The 27,360-nt window shown below is 37.8% G+C and overlaps 1 protein-coding gene across 6 annotated transcripts in view; it reads left to right on the top strand.

Moving 5' to 3' along the window:
* The first annotated feature begins 3,241 nt into the window (after positions 1–3,241).
* The window catches only part of SRBD1 (S1 RNA binding domain 1), a 143,332-nt gene continuing 119,213 nt past the window's right edge, over positions 3,242–27,360 (top strand). The window contains exons 1-10 of one of the 6 annotated variants that reach the window (XM_081155927.1): positions 3,242–3,296; positions 7,640–7,719; positions 10,877–11,054; positions 11,376–11,762; positions 13,358–13,524; positions 16,149–16,266; positions 17,292–17,430; positions 21,869–21,965; positions 22,660–22,795; positions 26,038–26,141. In XM_081155927.1, the coding sequence (XP_081012053.1) occupies positions 7,640–7,719; positions 10,877–11,054; positions 11,376–11,762; positions 13,358–13,524; positions 16,149–16,266; positions 17,292–17,430; positions 21,869–21,965; positions 22,660–22,795; positions 26,038–26,141 (1,406 nt within the window). In that variant the 5' untranslated portion in view covers positions 3,242–3,296. Of the gene's footprint in view, positions 3,425–4,561; positions 4,747–7,639; positions 7,720–10,876; positions 11,055–11,375; positions 11,763–13,357; positions 13,525–16,148; positions 16,267–17,291; positions 17,431–21,868; positions 21,966–22,659; positions 22,796–26,037; positions 26,142–27,360 lie in introns of those variants that run through there. The other 5 variants (XM_081155926.1, XM_081155928.1, XM_081155923.1 and 2 more) reach the window with 5 other exon arrangements.

The raw sequence follows: 27,360 nt of genomic DNA, 5'->3' as shown, positions 1-27,360 counted from the left end.
CTTCCGGGGTTTCTATGCTTGGATCTCAGGCTATTTAATGACTATTTTAAGCCTCTGGGGTGGTCTTGGACACTATAAGAGGGTGATAAACTCACCAGGAGCAAATTCTGTGCATGAATGCAACTGATTGACTTTTAGCCAGTGAATTTGCCAGGCAAGTGATGAGTGGAACAGTGAGCCATGTAGTAGACACAATATTTTATCTATGATTCTGAATTTTTTTCTTAATCTTGCTTTTGATTGCATTCATTACAAAGTACTTCAAGGGTTTGTGAAAAATAAGTGGGAAAAACACTGTATTTCAGTTTTCAGCTAAAGATGAGTTATTTAATTTCTTTATACCTTGGTCTTCTCATTTAAGATTTTTTAAAAAGAATTGTTTATTGATTTTTAGAGATACAAGAAGGGAGAAGAGAGAAACATCAATATGAGAATATAACATTGATTGGCTGCCTCTGGCATGCCCACTATTGGGGGTGGAGCAGCAACCCAGCCATGTGCCCTGACTGGGAATTGAACAAGCCACCTTTCAGTGCATGGGAGATGCCTAACCAACTGAGCCACACCAGCCAGGGCTGGTCTTATTTATAAAAAGAGGATGATAGTAACATCTCATGAACTGATACGTGAATTGAATATACAACATTAACTTTGCGCCTGGCACATAATAGATGATCAATGAATATGTTATTACTATTATTACAGTCCTCCTGGGGAGATAGAACCCATAGGGAAAGGGCTCAAAAACATAAGACAATAAGATACAAATGATAACATACCAATGAATGTCATATGAGGAGCTATATGCTTTGGAGCAGTAAAATAAATAACCTCCAAGCAAATCCAAAACATGTTTTCATTACTCCCAAACCCTACTGCATAGTCTCAGGTGGGTGTCTAGATTATTCCAGGCTAAACCCTAGCATTTCTTAGAATTCAGCACTTATGATCTACAGGTAAACAATAGCTTGGGCAAGGTCCTAAAGAGAAAAGGCAGTTTTTGTGGTGGGGCCTGGTTTATACTTAGTGATTACAAATTTCCCTTCACAGATTTTAGTGGGAGTGGCTCCTTTGCAAAATTCCAAGGGAAATGTTTTCTAGACAGTCTTACTTGTCTTTGGAGTAGGCCACCACTTGCATTCATTTTAGAGGACTTTGTCCCAACTTTTATTTTTCCCGGATGTCTGATGTCTAAAACCTTACTAAGTTATTTATTTATTCCTTCCTTTCCCAGTTGAAAGGCATATATTCCTGGTGGAAAAGAGGGGAGTCAAGGTCCAGCACTATGTTGGCCAATCCTTACTCTCACCCTCACTGTGCAGTGTGCCTACTACAAACCCTTGAATCTAGACTGTCTTATATGGGTCTCTCTCTTTTTTAAAAATCCTCACCCCCAAAACTATGTTTTATTGATTTTAGAGAGAGAGGAAGGGAGAGAGAAACGTGGATTGTTTGCTTCCGATACATGCCCAGACCAGGGAGCGAACCCACAACCTAGGTAGGTATGTGCCCAGAAGGGGAATCAAACCCACAGCCTTTGGTGCATGGGATGATGTCCCAACCAATTGAGCTACCTGGCCAGGGCTTGTATGAGTTTGCCTTTTGTGACTATATCTAGTCCCCAGTCTGGCTTGTAAATTCTTCTAGGGCAGGAATTATTTCAAAAGATTTTATAGAAGATTGATTCACCATGATCCTTATTTATTCCCTACCTTAAACCTGTATAGCACAATTTGACATCAAAAGTAGGTGAATAGTAAATAGTAAATTACTGCTGTTCACTATGATGACCTGGTTTCCCTTCCCATAATCCCAGCCTGTAAAGTGTACTCTAGTATTCCTTCAGAATTGTGGGGCAGACTGTGATTGTAGCAGACAGCTCCGGACCTTCTGGAATCATTGCAAAAGGCAACATAAGGCTATAAGTTAAGAAGGAAAAAAACCCAAACTCTAAATCTCAGGAACTGACCTTACTGACCAAGGATCTTAGATATAGAAGAATAGAAAATTTAAAAGTCCTATTTTCCTACACATTGCAAAAATTATCCTGTGAAATTTATGTTTACTTTGGGTAAATCTGTACGTAGTAAGGCCCACTCATGGGTCATTTCAATAGCTTGCTCAGCTCTTCAGTACTCAGAGTCCTTGGAAATGACTTATTAGCATAGCAAGCTGCTTTTTAACACAAATGCATGGGTTTTTGGTATGTTAAATTCTAATCTAAACTAACAACAGTCTTATTTCCCTCATCTTACAATCGAATTTTTTTTTTTACTGTTTCTATGAGTGTAGAGTATAGCGTGCTTGGTAAAAAGCACATCACCAAAAAACAAGTCATTTTTCGTTTCTACTGAGAACTGATTTTGAGGAAACGTATTCAAGGCAAAGTGAAAGAATTGCTGGAAAGGCCTTTACAGCTTTTAAGTCGCATTCGTGGAAAAAAGCGGGGTTTAGGGTATGGAAATGAAGCTAAGATACTTGGGACTCATTGTAATAAAAAACAGAAGCTACTTTTGTGTTCTGCGGAGGAAATCCCGGATCTGGAGAAGGGCGCAGCCAGGATACTAGGTATCAGCACTTTCAAAGCATCTGACAATGAACTGGGGCAGGGCTTTCTTTCCCATTCTCGCCCAAGAAACTTGGGTAACTGGCATCTGCGTTTGCCTCGACTAATCCAGGGGCTATTTGCCCCTCGCTTGGATTGGGCACCCCGTCAGCTGGGGTGGCAGGGAGCGGGCAGCCCAGAAACAGGTGCAGGCACGGGCGCCAGGAGCCCCCAAAGAGCCCGGTTTCCGCTGAGGCCAGATGGCGGCGACCGCGGGGCTCAGCCGCCCCGCCGAGGGAGGGGCCTCCTGGGCCGCGAGACCGAGGGTCAGAATCCTTAGAAAAGTTCCGTATTTTCACAACATTGAAGCAAAACCTTTACCTTGGGGCTTAGGAAAAAATGAAATACACTAAAAAACACCCTTACTTAAAACCTGATTTTAGGACGTATAAAGCTCGATTGGGTTGTTTTTCATTTTTCTACTGAAAAGCCAAACAATGTAATAAAACGAGAGGAAAGCAGTCGAGGAGAAAGAAAACCACGGCGGCGGCGCCACCTCCCTCCGCTCTCACCTCTCGCTCCAGCCTCGCTCCGCGCAGCGGGGCCCCACCCTGCTCTGGGCGCTCGGCGTCTTTGCAGCCAATCAGGGGGAAGCGAGGCGGGACTTCCGGCGTTTGAAAAACTTCCGGCGGGAACCGGAAGATGCGGACCCCCGCCGACTCCCGGGCCTTTGGATACGTGGTGCGGGAAGGTGAGCTGAGCGGCCGCCGCGGCGGCGGTCCTGCGCGCTCGCGAGAGCCCGGCGCCCTGGCTCCCGCCTTTTGGGGGCCGTGTAAAGAGTTATGAGCGCTCGTTTGGGAACTAACGGCCATTTTTAAAGTGAGAAGTTTTTACTGTCTGTGGTCTGTGTCTACCAACTTACACCCTGAAAAATCCCTCTCGGCGTCTTAGTCAAAAAAAATGCAGCTGTTAGCGCGTCGAGGCAGACAAAGAGAAGCCCGGGCAAACCTAGACGGTGTTGGACGTCAGGTTTTCGGAGCCGAGGGAGGAAGCACCCTTCTCACTCGGGCCGGGGCACTCGGCCGCGCTCTCGGCGCGCGGGGCGCGGCGGGGGCGCCGAGCGACCTGCGGGGAGAGGAGCGGTCGCTGGGGCGGCGTCCCGGGTGGGCCGCCCGCGGCCCCGCGCGGCGCTCAGGCCGTGTTTGGAATGGGAGACGGGCCTCGTCCTGGTGTTCGCGGCCCTGGGTTCCATTCCTTCTGCCACGGAGCGCTCCCCTCTTTGCTGACACCATTGAACCTCATGGGATCTCAGTCAAAAGAAAGTGGCGAGGCTCTGGTTTCTGAGGCTCTTTCGGGTGGTGCGGTGGTTCGGGCTCCGTCGAGCGCCTGTGCCGACATTCGGAGCACTTCTGACGGTTCGCTCAGGGAAACGTCTTCAGATGCCTCTTAAAAAGCTGTTGCCCGTTGCTCTGCTTCTTAAATTTTTTAATGGTGGTTTCCCCTATTTTGATTATTTGTGTGCATGCAGGTTTCTCCGCGCCCGTATCCCGATTTTCACTTGCCCTAGTTCAGCCCTTTCCCCCTTAGTAACATCATAGAGACCTCCAAGTTATTGGTTTGACTGTGCTGCTGTGCCCACAGAGAAGAGACAGCTTGTAGACTGGAAAAATCTAAAGCCTCTAGGAAAAGGAAAGGTCTTCTGTTCCATCACTTTTTCAAGAAAGCAATGAGTGCCATGTGTGATTTTGCCTGATAGTGATGGGGAAAACAAATGTATACAGTACTCCTCAGTATGAAACATAAAAAAATATATTCTTATGTTCATTTAGTAGTTATAGAGCAACTATTAAGTGCCAGGCTCTGCATGATGCTCAAATGAATAAGTGTGGTTTCTTCCTTCATGGTGTTCACTGCCATGAAGCCTGGGGGATGCAGACAATAAATAAGGATAATTATAAGTTATGTTATATACTACTGTATAAGGAAGTAAACAAGGTCCTATAATGTTGTTTCCAGGATACCCTCTTTAGGCCTAAAATATTGAGCTCTAAGAGATGAGATGAGCCAGCCTGTTGGTGAACAGGAGGAATAGTACTCCAGGCAGAGTGAACTTGAAGTGGGAAAGAACCTATTACAGGAACTGAAAGAATGTTGTGACTATGGCTGCAGAGCTACAGCAAATGGTAAAGATGGTTAGAAAGGTAGGTGGGGGTCAGTCCTGCAGGGCACTGTAGAAGGCAGTCATAAAAAATATGATTTGAGTCCACTTGGGAGGATGGGAAATCATTGAGTGGTTTTTAAGCATTTTCTAAATGATCTTTTGGACTGGTATGTGGAGAATGGGTTGTAGGGGCAAGAGTGGAAGCAGGGAGGCCAGTTAAGAGGTTCTTACAGTAGTCCAGGTGAGAGATGTTGGGGATTAAAGACTCACTGGAGATGATAGAGATTTAAGGTATATTTTGGAGGAAAAATTGTATGTGACTTACTAATAGACCAGGTGTGGGAGATGAAAGAAGAAAAGATTTGCAAGGCGCCCAGCGTGACTCAGGTTGAGCATTGACCTGTGATCCAGGAGATCACAGTTCGATTCCTGGTCAGGGCACATGCCCAGGTTGCGGGCTCAATCCCCAGTTGGGGGCATGCAGGAGGCAGCTGATCAGTGACTCTCATCATTGATTTTTCTATTTCTCCCTCTCCTTTCCTCTCTCTGAAAGCAATAAAATCATATTTTTTAAAAATTGCAAGGCTTTCACTTAGCAAATGAAACTTTGGAGGATGATAGATATTTTCATTATCTTGGTTGTGGAAATGTGTATCCATATGTCAGAATATCAAGTTTGTACACTTTAAGCATGTACAGTTTATTGCATGTAAATTATAGCTCAATGAAGCTGTTAAAAATTTTCAAAGGTTCTGGCCAAGCGAAAAATCATCCATCGTAGGTGGATGTTGGTGCCATTTACTAAGATGGGAAAGTCTAGGGTAGGAGTGGGTTAGGTAGGTGATATAGATATTTAAAACCATGGAAATGGATGAAATTTTGGTTAATCTAGCAAATCCTGTGACACACAGTAAGGGAACAGTAGAGAGTGGAGGAAGAAAAATAGTCCCTAAGAACATTGGTCTTTAAACTGGAGTTTGCATACCCTTGGGAGTGTATCTGGTGTAGATGGTTTTTAAGAAATAATTTCTAGGTCCTTAGCTTCTCAATATACTCTTTCTAAGACTGATCTTCCTGAAATTGGCCTATGTGTTCATGCCTATTCTCCTTTCTCACTTCCCTTTTCAAATTCATATATATATACATATATATACACACACATATATAAATATATATATAATTTTTTTTTTACTTATTTACATCCTACTCATCTTTCTATGTTAACATTGCCTCCAGAGTGCCTAAAGGGGTCACTTTGAAATATTTTTTCCAGGGAAGTCTTCTTTAATGGGTAATCAAAATTTTATGAGCTTGCTAAGGGTTCATCTATCCCTATTTTAAACATTTCTGTTAAGGTTGAAGTGTGGAGTTAGAATTGGTGCATGGTGGCCTATGTCGGAATATTCTGAATTCAGGTAGAATGTAGAATGGAATGGTGGGAGTGGATGATCTGGTTGGGCTGCTTGTTGGGGAACACCTTTAGGTTTTTATTCTTTGGCTGGTAAGATTCTCTAGAGAAGAGCCTTTCCATTCTCCTTCCTAGAGGGTAAGGATCTGACTGGCCGCTCTTTGGAAGCTCAGTGGGAGAAGAGGAGGGAGGTGGAGGTGCGAGGGTGGGAGGAGGGGTTCTCTTCGGTTAGCATTTGGTCTGTATGGATCCCATGCCCACAACTGTCTTTGGTGTCCTCTTATCTAGAAACTGTTATGGATTATATTCATGGTTTGGCAGTAGGAATTAAACACTTGTTTTCCTCCAGAGGGATAGCTGGTTGTCATAATACCACTTATTGGATCATCCATTTCTGCCCTGGTTTGAAATGCTACCACGTCATATACTAACTTCCTCTGTTTTTGTTTTATTGTGGTAAAGTACATATGACAAAGAAATCACAAGTTACCCGTTCCTTTTTGAGCGGTATCTAGAAGCACTCAATTCAAGAAGAATGACCTGCATAAACAAAATTCCAAAAAGGGGGTGAAGGAAAAGAGAAGTTTATTCTCTCTATTTCCTGAAGACTTTTCTGTTTGCTCTCCTGGTTCCTCTGGGCACTCCTGCCCAATGGCTATGTCTGGACTGAGTAGAGCTATAGCAGCCAGGAGAACATGCTCCCTTTTGTTAACAACTCTTTGGTATCTCTCTTCCAAGTGGAAGTTAGAACCAGACACATTATAACATATGACTGGTTTAGGAACTTGTTTAAAGGGTTCTAAGTATGTCAGAGTCTAATATGGTTTTTGTGGTTTGACATATATTGTTTAGGTAGTTTATCAGCTAAAGTAAATCTGCTTATTTCCAGTATCATATGATGCCTCTGGTTATTTGTCTTAATTTTTTTAGAGCTGGGCCTTTGAATTTGGTAAATATTACTTAGTGACTTTAATGATTGTTATTTAGATATTGGAACTCTTATTATTAGGAAATGGAGTATCTTGTTTTAGGAATAGCATGGCTGCTTATTCAGTCAGTCAACATTGTCAACTTGATAGATAGACTTCTTATACTATAAGAGGATATAGAAGAGGGAAAATATTTCTTATAGTTTAATATAGTTTACAGTTTAGATACAGTTTAATAAAGGACTTTACAATTTGTTGTCTGATAAACTATCAAAAACACTTGCAGTATACTCAAGCATATAAGTCTAAAAATCTATGAATTGTCACCCTATAGGAACTCATATTTTACCAAAGATGGCCCACCCTCATCAGGCTTTTGAAACCATTGGAAAGGTGTTAGCTGCTCTTATAATTGGCAGCCACATAAGAAGGGAAACCATTGTTTGGGCTTGTGAATGGCCCTCACTTTTTTCCCCGATGGCATTTTCTAGCAGCAGAGCTATTGGAGAGTTAGTTTTGCATGGCACATCATTTTGTAGACAACATAAGTGATCAGTCATTCAAATCATGCTGATTTCATGTTCTATTTCTTTCAGATGTCTTCATTGCCAAGAAAAGCAAAAATAAAGGTCCAGACTGCAATATACAAAGATGAATTTTCTTCCTTCTCTGAGTTGTAAGCATACTGGGGGTTTTTATGGGGGTAGGAGAATGATGTCTATTTTAGGGAATTAATGCGTTCTTTAATTACTTAAATCATTTGGGTTGAAGGAGGGCTGTGCCTTTTTCAGTCATTCATGCAATAGATATTTATTGAATAAACACTTTGTCCCAGGTTCCGTTTAGGTATTGGTATTGTTGAACAAGGAGAGAGAAAGGAACAAACTAAAAATATAACATAATATTTACACTGGAATATAAGCTCCATGAGAGCAGGGAGTTTTTTAATACAGGGTGGGGCAAAAAAGTAGATTTATAGTTGTGAGTACACGAAACAGAGTTTGTTCTTGTATTATTATTTATTAATGATTGTATTATTTTCCATATGAGCAATTTTCCTACTTTTGCTACACCCTGTATTGCTTTAGAACAAGGTTTCTTAACCTCAACACTATTGATCAGATAATTCTTTGCTGTAGGGCGACTTTGCATTGTAGGATAGCATTTGTGTGTCATCTACGTAATAGATGCCTATAGCAACCTCCCAACTACCCCCACCACCACCCTAGTTGTGACAATCAACAATGTCTCCAGACATTGCCAGATATCCCCTGTAAGGGCAAAGTTGTCCACAGTTGAGAACTTCTGCTTTAGGGCACCATAATAGTTTCCCTGAAGAAGTTTGTTAAATAAATGACTGGTTAATATTAGGCAGTAATAGTACTATAAAGAAACATAAAGCAGGGCAAGGGATAAAGAGCATGGTGATTGGTTGGAATGAGAGGACATTTTAGATATAGTAGTTGGGAAAGTTCTTTTTGAGAGTGTGGCAAGAGATTTAAATGAGATTTGGGAGTGCAGCTTGCAAAGTTCTGACAAATGGATGGATGTTCCAAGTTGAGGGAACAGCAAGTGCGAAGACCCTGATCCAGGAATGAGCTTGGAGTGTTCAGGGAACAGCAAGACCAGTGTGGCCAGACCAGAGTTACCGAGGCAGAGAGGGACTGGGAGTGAGATTAAAATGGGTAGGATCTAATAGGCTGATATAGGGTGTTAGGGTTTTATTTTAAGTTGGATGGGGGGTTTGCAGGGATGTGACATGATCTGGTTTACATTCGTAAGAGATCCTTCTGGTTTCTTGATGGCAAACAGACTGTAGGGGAGCAAGAATGCAAGCAGGGGCATCAGTTAAGGAGATTATTATAGAAGCCTTGTGTCCTAGAAGTGAAAGTGGTGAGAAGTGGCTTAATTTGGGATATATTTTAAAGATAGAGTAGATAGGATATGCTGGTAGATTAGATTTGGGGTGTGAAGAAGAGACAGGAATTTGGGGAAGACTGGAAGAGGATCAGGTGTGAGGGTGAAATCAGGAGATCTGTCCCGGACTTGGTAAATCTGAGATTGCTAAACATCGAGTGAAAGTGCACCCACTCTTAAGCTCAGGTCAAGTTGGAGATATAAAATAGAGATTCCTCTGTATTTAGCTAGAGGATGAGATAAGGTCATCTAGTAAAAGACTGTAGAGAGCAGAGGGCTGAAGACTAAGTCGTAAAGCCCCCAACATTGAAAGGTTAGGGGAAGGAGGGCGGGTAAGCAAAGGATTTAAGGAGAAGCTGCCAGGGAAGTAGGAGGAAAACCAGAGGAGCAGTGAAGTTGTGCTCTAAGAAGTAAGTACCAGATGCTGTTGCGAGGTCAAGCATGATTAGGAATGAGAGTTGACTAGCTGTCTTAGAGCTGCCTCATGTATAGTAAAATAATACCTGTACTAAGTTTTTCCTCATAATAACTGACAGCACTTTTGTGCCTGTCATGTAATCTTTGCAGTATCCCTATGTGAAATAAAGTTAATAATTCCTGCTTGACAGATGATGAGATTGAGGTGGAAGGAAGTCATTCAGCCCAGTGTGGTGATAGCATGAAGAACAGAACCCTGGTTTTCTGATTCCTTGGTTTTCTCAGTCTCATTCCTTTAATTTCACTGTTACTGTGCTATGTTAGTTTAATGATTTTCTGTGTTATTTATTTTTTTTAAAATTTTAATACATTTTTATTCATTTCAGAGAGAGGAAGGGAGAGGGAGAGAGAGAGAAACATTACTGATGAGAGAGTCATCACCTCCTGCATGACCTCAGCTGGGGAACAAGCCCACAACCCAGGCATGTGCCCTGACTGGGAGTTGAACCATGATCTCCTGGATCATAGGTCGATTCTCAACCACTGAGCCATGCCAGCTGGGCTGTGTTATTTATTTATTTATTTTTGTATACTCTTAGGCTTTAGTTAGCATCTGCCTCTGAAGATAACTCACTTGGAGACTGTCATTGGCTTGACCTTTCATAACTATGCCCTCCTAGGGCATGATTTAGCTAAACAGTCATCCAATCAGGTTTTTTCCTCTAGGCAGACCCTAAGCCAGTCAAAAGGCCAGACATCTCCATTCACTAATCTCAGTGAAGGAAGTAGTTGTCCTTCCTATCAGTATTGACCTTTAAATTAGGGGTAGAAATAAAATTAACTGGGTTGACAAGAGCATGATGTTCCTTTATCAAAGTTCACATTCAGCTTTTGCTCTGTTGCTATGAGTTTGATTCTTGCATTGTCAGAAAAGTACTGTAGCTGTACCTGATCCCATCTTATCAGGAGACAAATTCATACTCTGAAAGGCAAAAAAAGTTTAATTAAAACTGTTGGAAGGGTCTTGGTACTGGCTTTTTATGTAGTGGAGGGTGCTTCCTAGAGCCATTTCCCACTCCTTACATTCATTTGAATAACCTAATACAATTTAAATGAATTTGATTAGCACTTGGGCAATTATTTAAGTGCTTTTCTCTGTTAAAATGGAAAATCTCACGGTGACTATGGTGTGACATGACCTAGTACATTGCTGAAGGTAATAAATGACTTCCTATATCTTGAGTGTATGTGTGTGTATATTTGTCTGTTAGGTGAGAGGTGAATGGAGAGACTTGTGATTTGCACCGTATTGGGATATTTTTAATTGGTCTCTGATTAACTGTCTTGTTTCAATTTTTATCAATAGCTTGTGCTCACATCACTCTGTTTTATATTGAACACCTCCTACCTTATCCTTTCTTCAAAAAACATATCTGTTTTTTTGCCTTTAACATTTGGCTTCGTTTTTCCTGGAATTTTTTCTGTCAATTTACTCCTAGATCATCTGCCTCTGAAGAAGATGACAAGGAAGATAGTGCCTGGGAGCCCCAAAAGAAAGTCCCCAGGATCCCTAAACAACCTATTTGTAAGGACTCGAAACCAAAGAGAGTGCCCCGAGCGAAGAAGAATACCCTGCAGATCAGTGATGGCTCTGAAGGCGCAGTTGTTAAGGTGCTGGTAGGTGCATTAGCTGGATACAGGGACACTGCCATGCTTTCCTAATCGGTGATGTTACTTTCTCCTTATATACAGTAGGACAAAGCAGACAGATGATGATGACTCCAGGGCCATGGTGTCCTCTGCCATGGGTTTTAATAGTATTAACATCTGATCCACCGTGTTGGAGGGGAGGGAATATTTATCAACTGGCATATTTGTGTATCTTATTGTAAGCAAGTTATTGTGTGAATAATTTGTTCCTTTTCATTGCTGAGTAATAGTCCATGGTAATTGTTTTTTATCTTCTAATTCTCATGTGTTTTCTTTGTGGTTTGATAGAATAGTTCTGTGGCTATTGCTGATGTTGATTTGGAAGACAGAAAAAATAAGTTGGTTACTGTGCAGACTCCAAAAACAGCAAAGACAAAACGGAAAAATTCAGCTCAGTCACCTTCAGCTCAAAGAACCAAAAAGCTGAAAGTTGAAGAAGAAACCAACAAAGCCAACAACTTCAAGAGTGAGAGTAACAGTACAGAGACACCATCCACAAGCACCCTGTGGGAAAGGACATGCAAGAAGGAGGAGGATGAAGATGACTGTACATCTGGTCAGTCCCCTTTAAAGAAAGTGAAGACCGAATCATGTCCTCAGGGCCAGCCTGTCGGGTTTCAGGCAAATGCCAACAGTATTATGGAGGAGATGGAAATGAACTGGGACATAGTACAGGTATGTGCAGCCTTTTTCTGTACTTTAGTTCAGTTGATTGCTTTCTTTTTTACTGGGATAAGAGTATAGTTGGCTAAGGGAAGGGTTCGGAGTTTTCTGTTCTCTTTTCAGTTTTGTCAATGACTTCTGGAGGCTCTGGCCACTGGTTCTTTCCTGGGTATGCTGTTTTGTATCATAGCTTATTGTCACCAGCTCTTTAGCTAAGAGTTATGACCTCCAGCAGGGTATGTCTCTGCCAGGGCATTTTGGTGAACATAGAGTACACCAACAGATTGGACCCTCAAAGGTTCATTAAGTTTTTGCTTTGAATTTGAACTCTATTTCTCTATAAAAGCAGTGCAAGTGATTAGGTAATTGGCTGTTTAGTACGTCTGTTTAACACTTAGTGCAATGTTGTAATATACTATGAACAAGACCTAGCAGTTTTTTAAAGGAAAACTCTGTGTGAATTCCAACTTTAGGTGCCATAATTATATCAGGGGAAATCGGATTTATCCTGTTCTCTTTTTCTTGTTTTAAAATTCAATCTGTGTCATATAGTGATTTGATTTTGTTAACCAGTTGATTATGATAATTCTTTAATAATTTTTCTGTTTTTTCTGTTTTTGGCAGATTTCATGCATCGAGATTAAAATACTAACAAAACTTAATGCCTTTTGTGCTTACTTTGAGAAATCTGCTTAGGTTTTGAGAAGAGTTACTGAAATTGTATTTCATTCCTTTTCTTCTCCAGGCTGACTTCTCTAAACTTTTCTGCTTACATATACATTTTGCTGAAACTTGTAGATTTGTGTGTTGTTGATTTTTTTTAAGAATTAATTATTTTGAATATGTAGTACCATATGTGTGTGGTACAAAATTCAAAAGACACATCTTTCTAGCCTATCCCATCCAACCAATTATCTTTCTTGAAAGTAAGCCATGTTTCCACTTCTTGTTAATCATTCCATATCTGTTCATATGCTAGTAGTTGCACGGTATTCTACTCTGCGGGCATATCATAATTTATTTACCAGTTCCCCATTGCAGATTTAGGTTTTGTCAAACTTTTACTCTGCTGGAAACAATTCTTCCCCCAAAAATTGCTATAAACAATAGCCTTTTTCAGAGGAATAAATATTTCAGGATAAATTTCTAGGAGTGGGATTGCTGCATCAGAGCATTTATGTATTGTAAATATTGATAGATGTTGTCAAATTGCTCTTCCCTGAGAGGTTATACCATTGTTCTTTCTCACTAGCAGTGATTCAAAGTGCCTTTTCTTGTCACTTAAGGCAATACAGTGAGTTACCAACTCTTTGATCTTTGTGGCCAATCTGAGAGATTAAAAGTATATAAATGATACAGAGTGGTTTCAATTGGATTTTATTAAATTAGTGAAATGACTATTTTATGATTTTCAGTATGTACGTGTGTATGTGTGTGTGTATATATATATATGTTTTTCTTTTAATGAAAAACTTTTTTTTTTAAACCACAGCTAGTAGTTTCTAAGTGACTGTAGAACATAATTTGATGCTGTATTTTAAACTATATTTTATAATATAGATGTTTCATTTTCAGGATTCTAAATCACTAAGTGTGCTTAATTGCAGGTTTTATCTGAGAGAACTAATATTGAACCTTGGGTTTGTGGCAACATCATTCGTCTTTTTAATGATGATAACACAATTCCCTTCATTGTACGTTATCGAAAAGAGCTCATTAATAACCTTGATGCTGATTACTTGAGAGAAGTTCAGCAAACCCTAGAGGAGTTACGGTAAGAAATCTGGGAAGAGATGAGCCTAGTGTAAGGGGTAAGAGGGCATGTGAACCAATGAGGAGAAACAGTGAGGAAGTGAATGGCAATATATTTCAATAGTTTCAGTGTTTTGTTTCATTTTGCATTGTTAACTGGATAGAATCCTGTTCTGACAGAGAAAGTCAGTTCTATTTTTCTTATTTAGGGGTGTGCAGTGTCCCTCTGCTGGTGTGTTTATGCATCGCTTGGGCATGCAACAGAAAGGTGGTTTGCAGTGGAAGTGTGTACCTAGGAGTTTGACTGTCGTCTTCTTTCGTAGAAAGGATTGTGTATAGTGGCAAAATTAGGACTGCTGGCAGGAAACTCAGAAAAGTACAGTTTTGTCTAAATCTTAACAGCTTGCACAAAGGTGCCCTCTTAGTACCATAAAGACCCTAAATGGAAAGTTCTTCAGTAGTATAGAGTTTGGTAGGAAATACGTATATTTTCTTTTTCTATTTTTTGTAAAGGGGATGGTAATTTTGTATCAGGGGATTGTAAGTTTTATATGGTTGTAGAATGGAAAGTACCCTTTAAAAATATTATGCCTATGGACTTATTGGAATAACTCAGGAACACACATGTAGAAACTTTAAAGACTGTAAGGCTCGGTATTATTCAGTCAAGTTTATGAAAACTCTCCATCATTCATGCATTTATTGCATATCTCCTACATGCCAGGTGCCATGATGTTAACATGTGTTCTTCAAGTCTATAAAAAGAATGTGATTAAAATTGGATATACTACCATTAAGTCTTTCTGAAAGTATTAAGGGTAATTTTTACAACCAGCCCAATAACTGATTTTGGGAGAAGTTGCAGCTCACTAACTTTTCCACCCCTTTTGTTGAAGTTTTTTAATGCCATGGGGGTCAAAATGCTAATATGTGGAGAGTTGTCATTGTACGTTATTGAAAAGAGCACATTAATAACCTCAATGCTGATTGCTTGAGAGGCAGAATCACTTAGCCAGCTGAGGGGTTCACTGTTCAAAAAGTAAATAAAAGAATATGACTAAAGAAAAGTTTTCTGTATTTTCTCTAAAGATGCCTCTTCTTTTCCTAATATGGAGGCCAATAGGACATTGGTCTTTTGTCAAAATGACTCCGGTAGGCTTTAGCCCCTGGGCTACCAGGACTGTAAAAGGCATATAGCTTGTAGCCTAAGGACTGCATATGCTTCCTCTTTAATTTGAAATCTTCTGCCTTTGTTTTGTTTTTTTCTTAATTAGATCTAATTTTATTTTTTATCATTTTTATTAATTTGTATTATCCTCTCCCTGACTTTTGCCCATTATTTTAGCAATTGCTTTATTATGCAGATCCTGTAAACAGGAACAGGTAATAAAAAGAGATGAGAGACATTAAATATAACAATAGGATAGCATATTCACAGTGAAAAATTACTATAAAGTGGGAAAACAACTGTGCCTTGCCCTTGCCCCTGCCTCCTACCTGTGTGTTGATCCCTGTACATGGATTTCTGGAATCAGCTTCTCCATGCAATTCTGGCCCTTTGTAGTATTTAGAAACCAATGATCAGTGTCAGGTGTACTCATCCTGAGCAGTGATATCCAATAGCAGTGAGTACCTATCACCCATAAGTTGGTGTCTAAGTACCACCATTCACCTGATTCCAGGGCTGGGGCAGGGAAAGTAAAAGATGATCCTGGAATATCTTTTGCTAGAGAATAAAGAAGTACTCGAAGAATGATGGAGATATGTCAAAAGGACACAGAATCTAGCTTGAAGGGGTTACTTCTGGCCAAATATAGAACATTTTGAGCATTAAAATAAATGATAGCAATGGATTATAACTGCTAAAAAATAAGAAATTATGAGTCCATAGTGATACAGATAAATCAATGAATAAATCAAAAGTTTATTGAGGAATGAGATAAAGTACCTCACCACAAAATACTTAATTACAAAGGAAATAAAGAATACCTGTATTATGGAGAAACCCACAGATACTACCTTAATCAAATGATCTAAGTTAATTAGTAATGGGACAAATGAAAGTCATTGTGACATCCATTTGTCACATGGATGCAGTGAGAAGAACACGGCGTCACTTACATAATATTGCTAAAGATACACCATCTGAATCAAATTGTGAGTAGACATTAGAGAAACCCAAACTTTGGGACATTCTGCAAATTAACTGGCCTGAATAAAGCCTTCTAAATCAAGGCTTTGAAGTGGAGAGACTGAAATACTGTTTCAGCTTGAAGTATAGTGAAATACTGTTTCACTATAGATACATGGCAGTTTCATGCAACTCATGATTCTTAACTGAATTCACTATAAAGGACACTGTTGAAACAGTTGATGAAACCTAAATGAAGTCTGAAATCTGAGGATAGTAACATCAATAGTAATGAACTGATTTTGATGGTTATATTGTTATGTAGGAAAAGATTCTTGTTTCTAGAAAATGCGCACAAAATACTTGAATGTGATGCAACTTATTTTCAAATGGTTCAGAGGGGAGAATAGTTCTTTTTAAAGCTTTCCCTGAAACTTTTCTGTAAGTTGGAGGTAGCTTCAAAGAGAAATTTTTGACATACAGATCTTGTATATTACAAAAGTTTTTATTTTCAGGGCTGTTGCAAAGAAGGTTCGTGGTACAATCCAGAAAATTAAGAAGGAGGGAAAGATGTCTGAATGCTTGTTAAGAGCTTTGCTGAACTGTAAAACTTTCGAAGAACTAGAACACGTGGTAAGGAGCCCTTTTTATCTTTTAATGTAAACCTGATTATATTATGATTTAGGTCTGTTTATAGTTAAGGAAGACCTGGAAATAAAAAGCTAAAATCATCAGCCATCATTCCTCAGTTCAACAAAAGATTTATTCTTTATTCAATAACTGTCATGTGCATATTCGTACTAGGCACTTGGGTTTACAAAGATGAGTAATGCATAGTCCTTGTTTTCAAGGAATTCCCAGTCAAATAGGGGGAAGGAGATTAGGTTAGAGCAGTATGAGGCTTAAGGGAGAATCCTGAGTGAAGGCCTAGTTGTGAGTGTCTTTAGCATGTAGCTGGTATTTGAGACCATGGGAATGGAAGATTTCACTCAAGGGGAGTTGGTGAGGCAGCCGGGTCAGGGCAGACCATTGAAGCATGCGTGGAGGAAGGGAGGGCCTGAGGAGGAGGCCCGGGAAAGGTAGTGAAGCATGAGGACAATCATGATCATACCGTGGAAGACAAGGAAAAGGAATTTTAGAAGGAGGTGACAATTGGTAGTTAAATAATTAAGTGTAGCAGAGAGGCTTGGCAAGATAAGAGTAAGAAAGGCATGTTTGGTAAGTCGGGGGTTGTTGTGGGTCTTTCTGAATCCACTTCCAGCACGCTGCGTAGAAAGATGCTCGATGATGCAGGTTGAGGAGTGAACATGGATTGAGAAGCAGAAGCATTGAGTGTTGACAGCTTTTAGAGGAGCTTGCTTGAGTTGAGGAGAGGACCTTACAGTTCTTGCAGTTCAGGCACTGAGTTTTTAAGATGAGTGAATCCAAACAAAAAACAAATTTTAAGCATATATAAAAGTATAAAAAGATAAGGAACAGCTGTCTTTGTACAGCCAGTATTATCTAGTCAGTATTAATTCGTCTCTGAAGGAAGACGAAAGGGTTGACATAGGATGTCTTGAGCATTCTTACCATGTCCTCTAATTTTGTGTCCTAATTTTAACTTTTGCTTTTTAAAACTGAATGATGTGATATGTTTTCTGAATTTTTTTTTCTAGTCAGCTCCATATAAAACTGGGAGCAAAGGCACCAAAGCCCAGAGGGCAAGGCAGTTGGGATTAGAGGAAGCAGCCAGGACACTGCTTGAGAATCCAGGGATGCTCAATCTACTGTCTTACATTCAACCCAGTGTAAAAGGTACCTGCTTTACTTATAGAGAACCAGCCCTGTTTGTTTTTAAAATTGAAAACGTATGTTAAAAATTTTGTTCGTTAAGTAATAATGACTGTACAGAAAAATATAGCATGTAAAGAATGAGGGATTCTTACAGAGTAAATCCCGATATACTTCTTGCTTGGCCATCCAGCTTTCCTCTTTTGATGAAGTACCTGTTCTAGACTTTTGCTCTTTTTTTGTGTGTGTTGTTTGTCTTTTTTCTTTTAAATTTTCTTTTCTTTACCCAAGGATATGTGTATTGATTTTTTTTTTTAGAGAGAGAGAGGAAGTAGGGGAGAGAGAGAGAGAAACATCGATGTGAGAGAGAAACATTGATTGGTTGCCTCCAATATGCGTCCCTAGCAGAGATCGAACCTCAACCGACGCATGTGGCCTGACAGGGCTAACCCACAACTTTTTGGTGTGTGGAACAATGCTCCGGCCAACTAAGCCACTCAGCCAGGGCTGTTTCTCTTTTTCTTACTAATTTACAGGCATTTTAAGATACTCTTTTTCAGTTATCTGCGTTGCAAATCTCTTCTCCCAGTTTGTAACTTCTCTTTTCACTTTTTTATGCTATATCTTGATAAATAGAAGGTCTTAGTTTTATTATAGTTAATATATTAATTTTTGCATTCCATTGATCTTTTATGATAATTGCCTTTTTTGTTTTTTCTTTTTAAAGAAATCTCTTTACATCCTAAGGTTGTAAGGATAATAAGGATTCTTCACAGTATAAAAATTCTCCTATATGGTCTTTTAAAACTTTTATCCTATTTCTAAAAATTTATTTAATGATAAAGTCATATCTACTCTTTGGAAAGAATGTCAACAGTTCCGATGTACATGAAGTATAAAGTGAAGTCCTACTCTCACATTTCTGCTCTCCAGGAGTAAAGTGTTTGTCCTTCCCTGAATTGTATCTGCTTATCCTTTTGTGTGTGTGCGTGCACAGAGAAAGAGAGGAAGGGAGTAATACAGAGCTATTTCTAAGGTAAAAAACAAGGGAAGTGACAACTGGTACATGTCAAGATGCATTGGTTTTATTGTCAAAATGAGCGCCTTAGAGTGAAGCTTGTTGAATAAGAGTGGCCTTTTCAGGAGTGCTCTGATAGAATTTGGTGGGATAAGTGATGTTTTGGTGATCTTGACAATCATTCAAGTTACTTTTGATCTTCTGTTGATTCTTTAGCCTAGGAAACATAAGTATCTGTAGGGGGCAGTATCTGATAACAAAATCTATACTATGTACAAAACTGTAGAGAATCACAGCATGCCATGACCTAGTTTTAAAAAAATAATTCAGCAAATATGAGTTGGCTATTAAAAAAATTGAATATGTGTGTCTGTAAAAATAAATATATCTGTTCATATACAATTACATCTCAATATATTTTGAAAAGGGCAATAGTGAAAAGCAAAAGCAAGTTTGTGTTTTTTGAGTATAGAGATGGGTTGAAATGAGTAAAATTTAAGTTTAATTTTTTAAATGTGTATTGGTAGTTGGATTTTTAAATGGTTGCAACATTTAATAATTTAGTAGTAGCTGAGACTGCATAGCCATGTATTAAGATTGGCCACAGTGGGAACTATCTGTGCCCAGTCATGACATGTTTCAGTAAAATCGAATGCTGAAGCTTTCAGAATGTTAGATGCATAGAGGCTTATTGTTTATTTTAATCTTTCTCTTATAGTTGATTTCTTTTTCTTCTATTTCTTACCTCCTGTGCTACAAGTTTTCCTTAGTTCACACTCATTCTGAGTTCCTACTAAGTAGGTTTGATAACCATGTCTCCCTTGATTCCCGTATGTGGTGGTGTTTCTGGACTGCATGTGGTAATGGATACTTGGTGATACTTCTTATAATGAGAATATTCAGGGCCCAGCACAGTTACAGTTGTACTAACATATATCAGGACCTTCGGTTTGCTTTAAACTCCTTCTTTCTGATCACAAATACAGAAGAATTATAATTCCAAACACGCTACATGTTGCTTTTTAAAGTTTGTCTGGAATGTTACCCCTCCTTTTTTGTTCCCTCATTCCTTCTGCTACACATATACTCATGATCACCCTCAATTTATTACTTTTTTCTAAAGAAACATTTTCATCATCCCCGTCATTCCTCTTAGAAATATTCAAGAAACCAGATATTTCATTGCTGTTTTTTACCCCAGTAGAAGACACCTCTTAACTTTCTTACTTTCCACTGACCAACAAGAGTTTGGTCTGAATAAAAAAGATATAGCATGCCACAAATGGATTACATTATAGAAGGTGCAGAATATTCCTATGTTGTATACGAGGGGAGTAGCAGATAGTTTTGTTGTGTTTAAGAAGAGATGGCTTTAGTGCAGATAAAGTAAAAAGAAATATTGGCCCTTCAATTTTTGTTATAGTTGTGGAGGTTTGAAGAATCTACAGCTGGAAAGCTTTCAGTACAAGGCAAGGGATATGATTTTTCTGGTTCTGTGGACTTTATTTTCTCCTGATTTCACTGAGGTGCTCAACTTTTGGAACTCCTATTATCCTTGGTTGTATTACACTCCAAAGATCCATTCTCTTTGATGGGAGAAGGTGCTTTTTCAAAACATACAAGGCTCTTTTTCAATCCTTTCTCTCACTAGTTGGACTGAGAGAGAGGATGTATAATTTGGATGAGCTTCCCAGAAGACTGATAACTTCTACTTCCCATTGAGAACCATTGCTCTAGTGGTAGGTCAGGGTACCTCCCTAGCAGTGTTTTTTTGGGTTTTAATTTTTTTTTTTTAAATTACAGTTTACATTCAATATTATTTTATATTAGTTTCAGATGTACGGCATAGTGGTTAGACATTCATATACTTTACAGAGTGTTCCCCCTGGTATTTCCACTCCCTAACTGTCCCTAGCAGTGGTTTTTAAACTTTAATGAGTATCAGAATCATCTGTGATAGTCTGTAAAACACTACAATCTCACGTCTAAGAATTTATGTTTTTTAACAAGTACCTAGTGTCAATTTATTTTTGGGTCCTTACACTGTACTTTACAAAACATGCTCTAGAGCTCTTGAATAATGTTAATTACAATGGTTTACAAATTGTGTTCTCCCCAAATGATGGGGGCTTTTCAGAGACATTTGTTATAATAGCAAAATCTGTAATATCCTCTTTCTGTTCTCTTATTAATGTTTCTCAATGTGGGTTCCATATTTACTACTGTGAGATGCTTCGGAACTCTAGGAATTAGTGCATAGTGAATGGTTTTTCTTAGATGAAGACTGATCTAGGGAGATAGCTAACAAGAGAATGGACATTTATTGAATGCTTACTGTGTGCAACAGCTATTCTAAGTCCTTTACATGTACAGTCTTCCACCTTTCAAAGGTAATTTATCCCTGAAAATTCCCTCATAGGGAAATTCTCTTAAAGTGTAAACAGAATTTCTGTTTATTTCAATGGTTAATTTTTTTCCTTTAAATTTCTTAGAAATAAATGTAATTACTTCACTAGTTAATACTAGTTATCCTAACACAACCCAACAAGGCATTTTCTCCTTGTTAACTACTCCATAAGTCTGTCTTCATCTTCTCTTTGTTGGTGTCTGTTACTCATTAAAACTATACTCTCAGAAAAACACACTTATGATACTCAGTGCTTGTATAATTCAAGCTTTAATGCAAGAAAAAAATGCTTTAATGGAAATAGAACAGTAAAGACAAAAGAAATGAAAGAAAACAATGTAAATGATCTAGCTCAAAGTATAAGCTATCACAGGGGCCATAATTTACAAGACTCACTGCTATAAATTAGCAAACCAAGAGCACTTGGAAGAATTTAACATACTATTGGTAGTCAATTCATCTATGAAGATGAACAGTCACATAATGACTCTTGTGCTTATGAGACTTGAGAAATTCAAATGAGTCATTGAAAATATGAATAAATTCCTCATAAGCCAAAATAGGAATTTTAATAAAATTTCTTATAAAGGAGAATTTTTTTAACTGGAATGAAATAGTATACCTTGGGATATGAATGAATTAATATATATTTTCCATAACATGCTTCATTTTTGTAAATACTTCGTGAAGTAGGTACTATTACTAGTCTACTTTTGTGGGAAACTTAGGCACAGAGAGGCCGAGCAACTTGCCCAGAGTCACACATTTGGTAAGTGGTGGAATGAGGGTTAGACCAGGCAGCTGACTGTAGAGCTTCATTTTTCACCACGAGGTTATATGGTATGTGAAGGTCCTGTATTACTATTTTTGGAGACTTGTTTTTGTTGGAGAGGAAAGCTAGTCACTGCTGTGATACTTTTCTCTCTTAAGTTTGTCAATTTAAGGTTTTATTTTGACTGAAATAAATTTAGTGTGATTTAATAATAGACTTAAAACCAATCTGTAGTTCTTGCTTTTGTTTTCTCTTTTGTCCAAAGGACTTTCGACACTCCAGGACATTGAAACAGGAGTGCAGCATATTTTAGCAGACATGATTGCTAAAGACAGAGAGACACTTGACTTCATAAGGAAATTGTGAGTAACTCTTACAGAGTTTCATACATTGTCATTGGAAGCTGTTCTGATACATTTTCTTGTTTTTCTTCTTTTTAGCTTTTAATTGATTCAGACTGGCTTACTTGGTGGTTAGAGAAGGATGATACCTAGACCAGGATTATTGCTCTGTTTCCTTGTAGATAGTTTTGATTTCTTATATAACTGAAGATGGTATCTGAACTCATTTAGGTATTTTGTAGAAGGATTGATTTGATACATAAATGGATCTGTGCAGCCTATGTTATCATGAATAGGCAAAGAGTCCTCTTTGAATGGATTGATAACATTGTCATAGTTGGGCATCACTTAAAAATATCTCATTTGGTAGTGGCTTAACTTTTTTTAATCCTCACCTGAGGATATGTTTTTTACTGATTTTAGAGAAAGAGGAAAGGAGAGGGAGAGAGAGAAACATCAGTGTGAAAGAGAAACATTGATTGGTTACCTCCTGTATGTGCCCCAACCGGAATGGAACCTGCAACCTGGGTATGTGCCCTGACCAAGAATTGAACCTGTGACCCTTTGGTACACGGGACTATGCTCCAACCAACTGAACCACACCAGCCATGGCAGTAGTGGCTTAACTTTTTTGTTAGCTATTCCATATAACATATTTCTTTACCACACATATTAATAACTACTTGTTTATGTTAATATTTGTGTATTTGAATAGGTGCCAAAATAGATATATTTCTATTCAGTCATCTCTGGCAAAAGTGTCCTCAAAAAAAGTAAATGAGAAAGATGTTGATAAGTTTCATCTCTACCAGAATTTTTCATGCAATATAAGAAACATCCAACATCATCAGGTAAATAAGGAAACTGCTTATGCATGCTAGTAGTGGTAATGATAATACTTTGGATTTACCTCCTTACTAAGGAATTAAAGAATTTTAAGTCAACTATTTTATTTTTTCTTCCTATAAATTCTTATAATATTGTCATATCCTTTCTATATCATAAATGGGGAAGTCAAGACCCAGAAAAGTTAGTAGATGATACTAAATTATTAGCATAGCTGACAAAACATGTCAGTTGTCTTGGCTTTCTGACCAGTGGCCTTTCTTATTAGACTTTTTTTACAAGTATGCTTAGATTTGAGTTCAGTTCTGGATCTTCTTCATGGGAAACACAAATTAGAGTTACCTTATTTAGAATAAAATATGAGAGATCTCACTAGCTATATAAATCATTATCATTATATCTCAGTCTTTTCATTTCATTTCTCAGTTTACTAATTGTATACTAATTGTAGTCATAGGATATATCTCCATTGTGGAATGTGACTTTTAAGTCGTATAAGAAAAAAAAAACTATGTTACAAACCAAAAGTACAATATTGGTTTTTATATTTACTTATATAGCTACTTTTACCAGTGTTCTTTCTGTTTTGGTATGGCTTTGCACATTTCTGTCTAGTGTCCTGTCATTTTAGTCTGAAGGACTTCTGGTAACATTTCATGTAGGACATGTAGGGTAGATCTGCTTCTGACAGACTCCCTCAGTTTTTTCTTTATCAGGAAAGTCTTAATATCTCCTTTTTCCCCCCCTAAAAATTTATCTTTAATTGTGGTAAAATACATAAAACATAAACTCTATTATTTTAACCATTTTTAAGTGTACATTTAAGTAATGTTAAGTATATTCCCATTGTTGTGCAAACAATTTGCAGAACTTTTTCATCTTGTAAGACTAAAGCTCCGTACCTATTAACTACCTCCTTTATTTTTGAAGGATACATTTTCTGGATATAGAATTCTTGGTTCACTTTGAGTGTGACATCCCATTGTCTTTGGCCACCGTGTTTTTTGTGGAGAATTAGCTGTTTATCCTACTGACCTCTTGCAAGATTCTCTAGCTTTGGCTTTTGATTATAATATATGTAGTTGTGCATCTCTTTGAGTTTTGCTTTCTAGGAGTTCATTATGATTCTTGGATGTGTAGATTAATGTTTTTCATCAAAATTGAAAAATTTTCACCATTACTTCTTCAAATACTATTTTCTGTTACTTTCTCTCCTTATCTGGGACTTCCATTATATGTATGTAGGTATACTTGTGTCCCACAGGTTTCTTAAGCTCTGTTCGTGTCTTTTCCTTTTTCTTTTTTAGATAGTATCTCAATTGACCAATCCACAAGTTTGCTGATCCTTTCTTCTGCTTGCTCAAATTTGATATTAAACCTCTCTAGTGAATTTTTCATCTCCATCACTGTATTTTTCAGCTCCAGAATTTCTATTTGGTTCCTTTTTACAATTTCCAACTCTTTGTTGATATTCTGTGCTTGAGACAGTTTTCTTCTGGTTTCCCTTAGGTCTCTGTCTATGATTTGCTTTAATCTGAGCATGTTTAAAGTAGTTGATTTAAAGTTTGTCTAGTAAGGCCAATATCTGCTTCCTCAGGGACAGTTTCTTTTTATTTCTTTTTTCCTACAAATGGGTCATACTTTTTATTTATTTATTTATTCTCACCTGAGGATATTTTTTCCATTGATTTTTAGAGAAAGTGAAGGGAAGGAGGGAGAGGGAGGGAGGGAGAGAAAAACATTGAGGATCAGCTGCCTCCTGCATGTGACTCACCTGGGATCGTGCCCGAAAACTGGGAATGTGCCCTGAGAGAGAATTGAACCAGCAACCTGTCAGTCCGTGGGACGACACCCAATCAACTGAGCCACACTGGCCAGGGCAATTGATTTTTTTGATGTCAAACCAAACTTACATTATTGGAATAAATCCCTCTTGATATGTTTCCAGATTTGGTTTACTCATATTTTATTGAGGACTTCAGTATCTATATTCATAAGCCAGTGATCTGTTGTGTGTGTTTTTTGTTTTGTTTTGTTTTGTTTGTTTTTGTGATGTTCTTGTCTGGTTTTGGTGTCAGTAAATAGAAAGAATTGGGAAATTTTCTGTTGTATTTTTTGGAAGAGTTTGTGTAGAATTGGTATTCTTTAAATGTTTTGTAGAATTCACATGAAGCCAGTTGGGCCTGGACATTTCCTTGTGGGAAATTTTTAAATTACTAATTCAGTCTCTACTTGTTGTAGATTGTTTCAGATTTTCCACTTCTATTTGATTCTGTTTTGGCAGTTTGTATCTTTTTAGGAATTTGTCCACTTTATCTAAGTGACCTAACTTGGCAAATAGTTGTTCGTTGTATTCTCTTATGGTTCTTTTAATTTTCATATCATACATAGATAGTCACACCCCTTCTTTCATTTCTGATTTTACTAATTGGAATGTTTCTTCTTTTATTCTTGGACAGCCTAGTGAAAGGTTTGTCAATTTTGGTATTTCAAAGAACCAGCTTTTGGTTTTTTGATATTTTTTTATTGTGTTTATATTCTCTATTTTGTTACTTTTCCCTCTATTTTTACTATTTGCTTTCTTTTGCTTACTTGAGGTTTGGTTGCTTTTCTTTAAGTAGAGATTTTAGTGTTTTAAAACAATTGCTCTTTTAATGTATTAATTTAAGATCACAGGCAGGCTGATCTGAGTTTAAATTTCTTTTTTACTGCTTATTAGCTTTGTGATTTGGGACAAGTTAGTTTTGGAAAATTATATAAAAGGAAGATGATAATACATATGGCATTGGTGGCTTTGAAAATTAAATGAGGTAATGTATTTAAAGTACTTAGATGCCTAACAGTTAATAAGTCCTCAGTAAATGGTACAATTAGTAGTTATTAAGTATTTCACTCTGGAAATTGTCTGTTTGTATTTATCATAGTAGTTTCTTTTCACAATTATAAAGAGTATATACTTTTATCTCTAGATAATCACTGATTTTCAGTTAGTTCAGTCTGAAATGAGATTTTAGATCACCAAAGTCTCTTCTGGTGAATGTCATAGGCTTTGTACTTGTGTTTTATTTTGAAAAACCTTCAAAATATTAAAGAAATTATTTTTTTAATGCAATTTTGGTAAATGAATAACAAATTAATAAAGTTCTAGGTTGGGTAACCACCTGATTTGTTTTATAAATGTTGACTGGTTAAATTGGTCAGTTATATTTTCTGGATCATAGTTTTTGCAATATATGTTTATACTCAGATTCTGGCAATTAACCGTGGAGAAAATCTGAAGATACTGACGGTCAAGGTCAACATTCCTGATGGAGTTAAGAATGAATTCTGTAGGTGGTGCATCCAAAACAGGTCTGTTTATAGATTTTTATGGAATTTCCTTTCTTTTGTTTCTAAAATACCATACTGAGATCTATATGTACTAAAATGGAAAGATGTCCATTATGTAAAAAAACAAACCAGCAATGACAGACAATGGATATAGTATCTTCTTTACATTAAAAAAAAAAGTACAGCCCTAGTTGGTTTTGCTCGGTGGTTAGAGCATCCACCCATGGACTGAAGGATCCCGGGTTTGATTATGGTCAGGGGTAGGTACCTTGGTTGTAGGCTTGATTCCTGGCCCCGGTTGGGGCATGTGCGAGAGGCAACCAATTAGTGTGTCTCTCTCAACACTGAAGTTTCTCTCTCTATTTCTCTCCTTTCTCTCCAAAAAACCATGGAAAAAAATATCCTCAGGTGAGGATTAAAAAAAAAAAGTACATGTGTCGTGTATGTTTAAATAGGAAACAACTGGGAAGGTACATAAGAATTATTAATATCTCTGTAGTATGTCTGGGGTGAGGGGCTTTTACTTTAATCCTTTTTCTATAAAGAGCATGTTTACTCTTTTGAAAAAATAAGTTAACAAATACATGCTGTATATAACATATCTGAAATGTTTTGTTAAAGATAATGGAAACAAAAATTTAATTTATTGGATATTACAGTTTAAATCTCTACACGGACTATATGTAGTTTACCTAAAATATTTTGCATATTAAGGATGATTGAACATTAAATCTCTTGGATATTTCAGAGATTTCCAAATTACGCTTTTTATTTGTTAAGGGAACCTTTTCAAATAGTACCACATAGTTGTATAATACTTTTAACATGTAGATTTTACTTTTTAGAGTATATTTGATCCTCACAACAGTCTGGTTGGTTGGTAGAGCAGATTTGTAGCTGCCGTTTGACCAATGAAAAACTGATATAAAGAGGTAAATGCTCATCACCAGCTAGTTCTGTGCAACCTTAGGTTAGAGAGATTGCCTGGGAAGGCTACTTGAAGGGCTGGGTGACTTGTTCTTTGAGAAGAACAAGTCTGTGTTCTTTGGAAATGAGCTCTCTCACCCAACGTAGTTCTTGCATCAGTTCATTGGAAGCCAGTTTGCCAAAAACCAGTTCCATGAGTGATCAACTTGCCGAATGACCAAATAATAAACCAAGGACCCATTAAGTAAAGCAAACATCTAAATGTTTATCAGTAGGTAAATCGCTTAAGCTAATTATGATATATACAAGGGAA

Source organism: Miniopterus schreibersii, assembly GCF_964146895.1.
Source record: "Miniopterus schreibersii genome assembly, chromosome: 13".
Taxonomy (NCBI): domain Eukaryota; kingdom Metazoa; phylum Chordata; class Mammalia; order Chiroptera; family Miniopteridae; genus Miniopterus; species Miniopterus schreibersii.
This window is presented reverse-complemented; position numbering and strand designations above follow the sequence as displayed.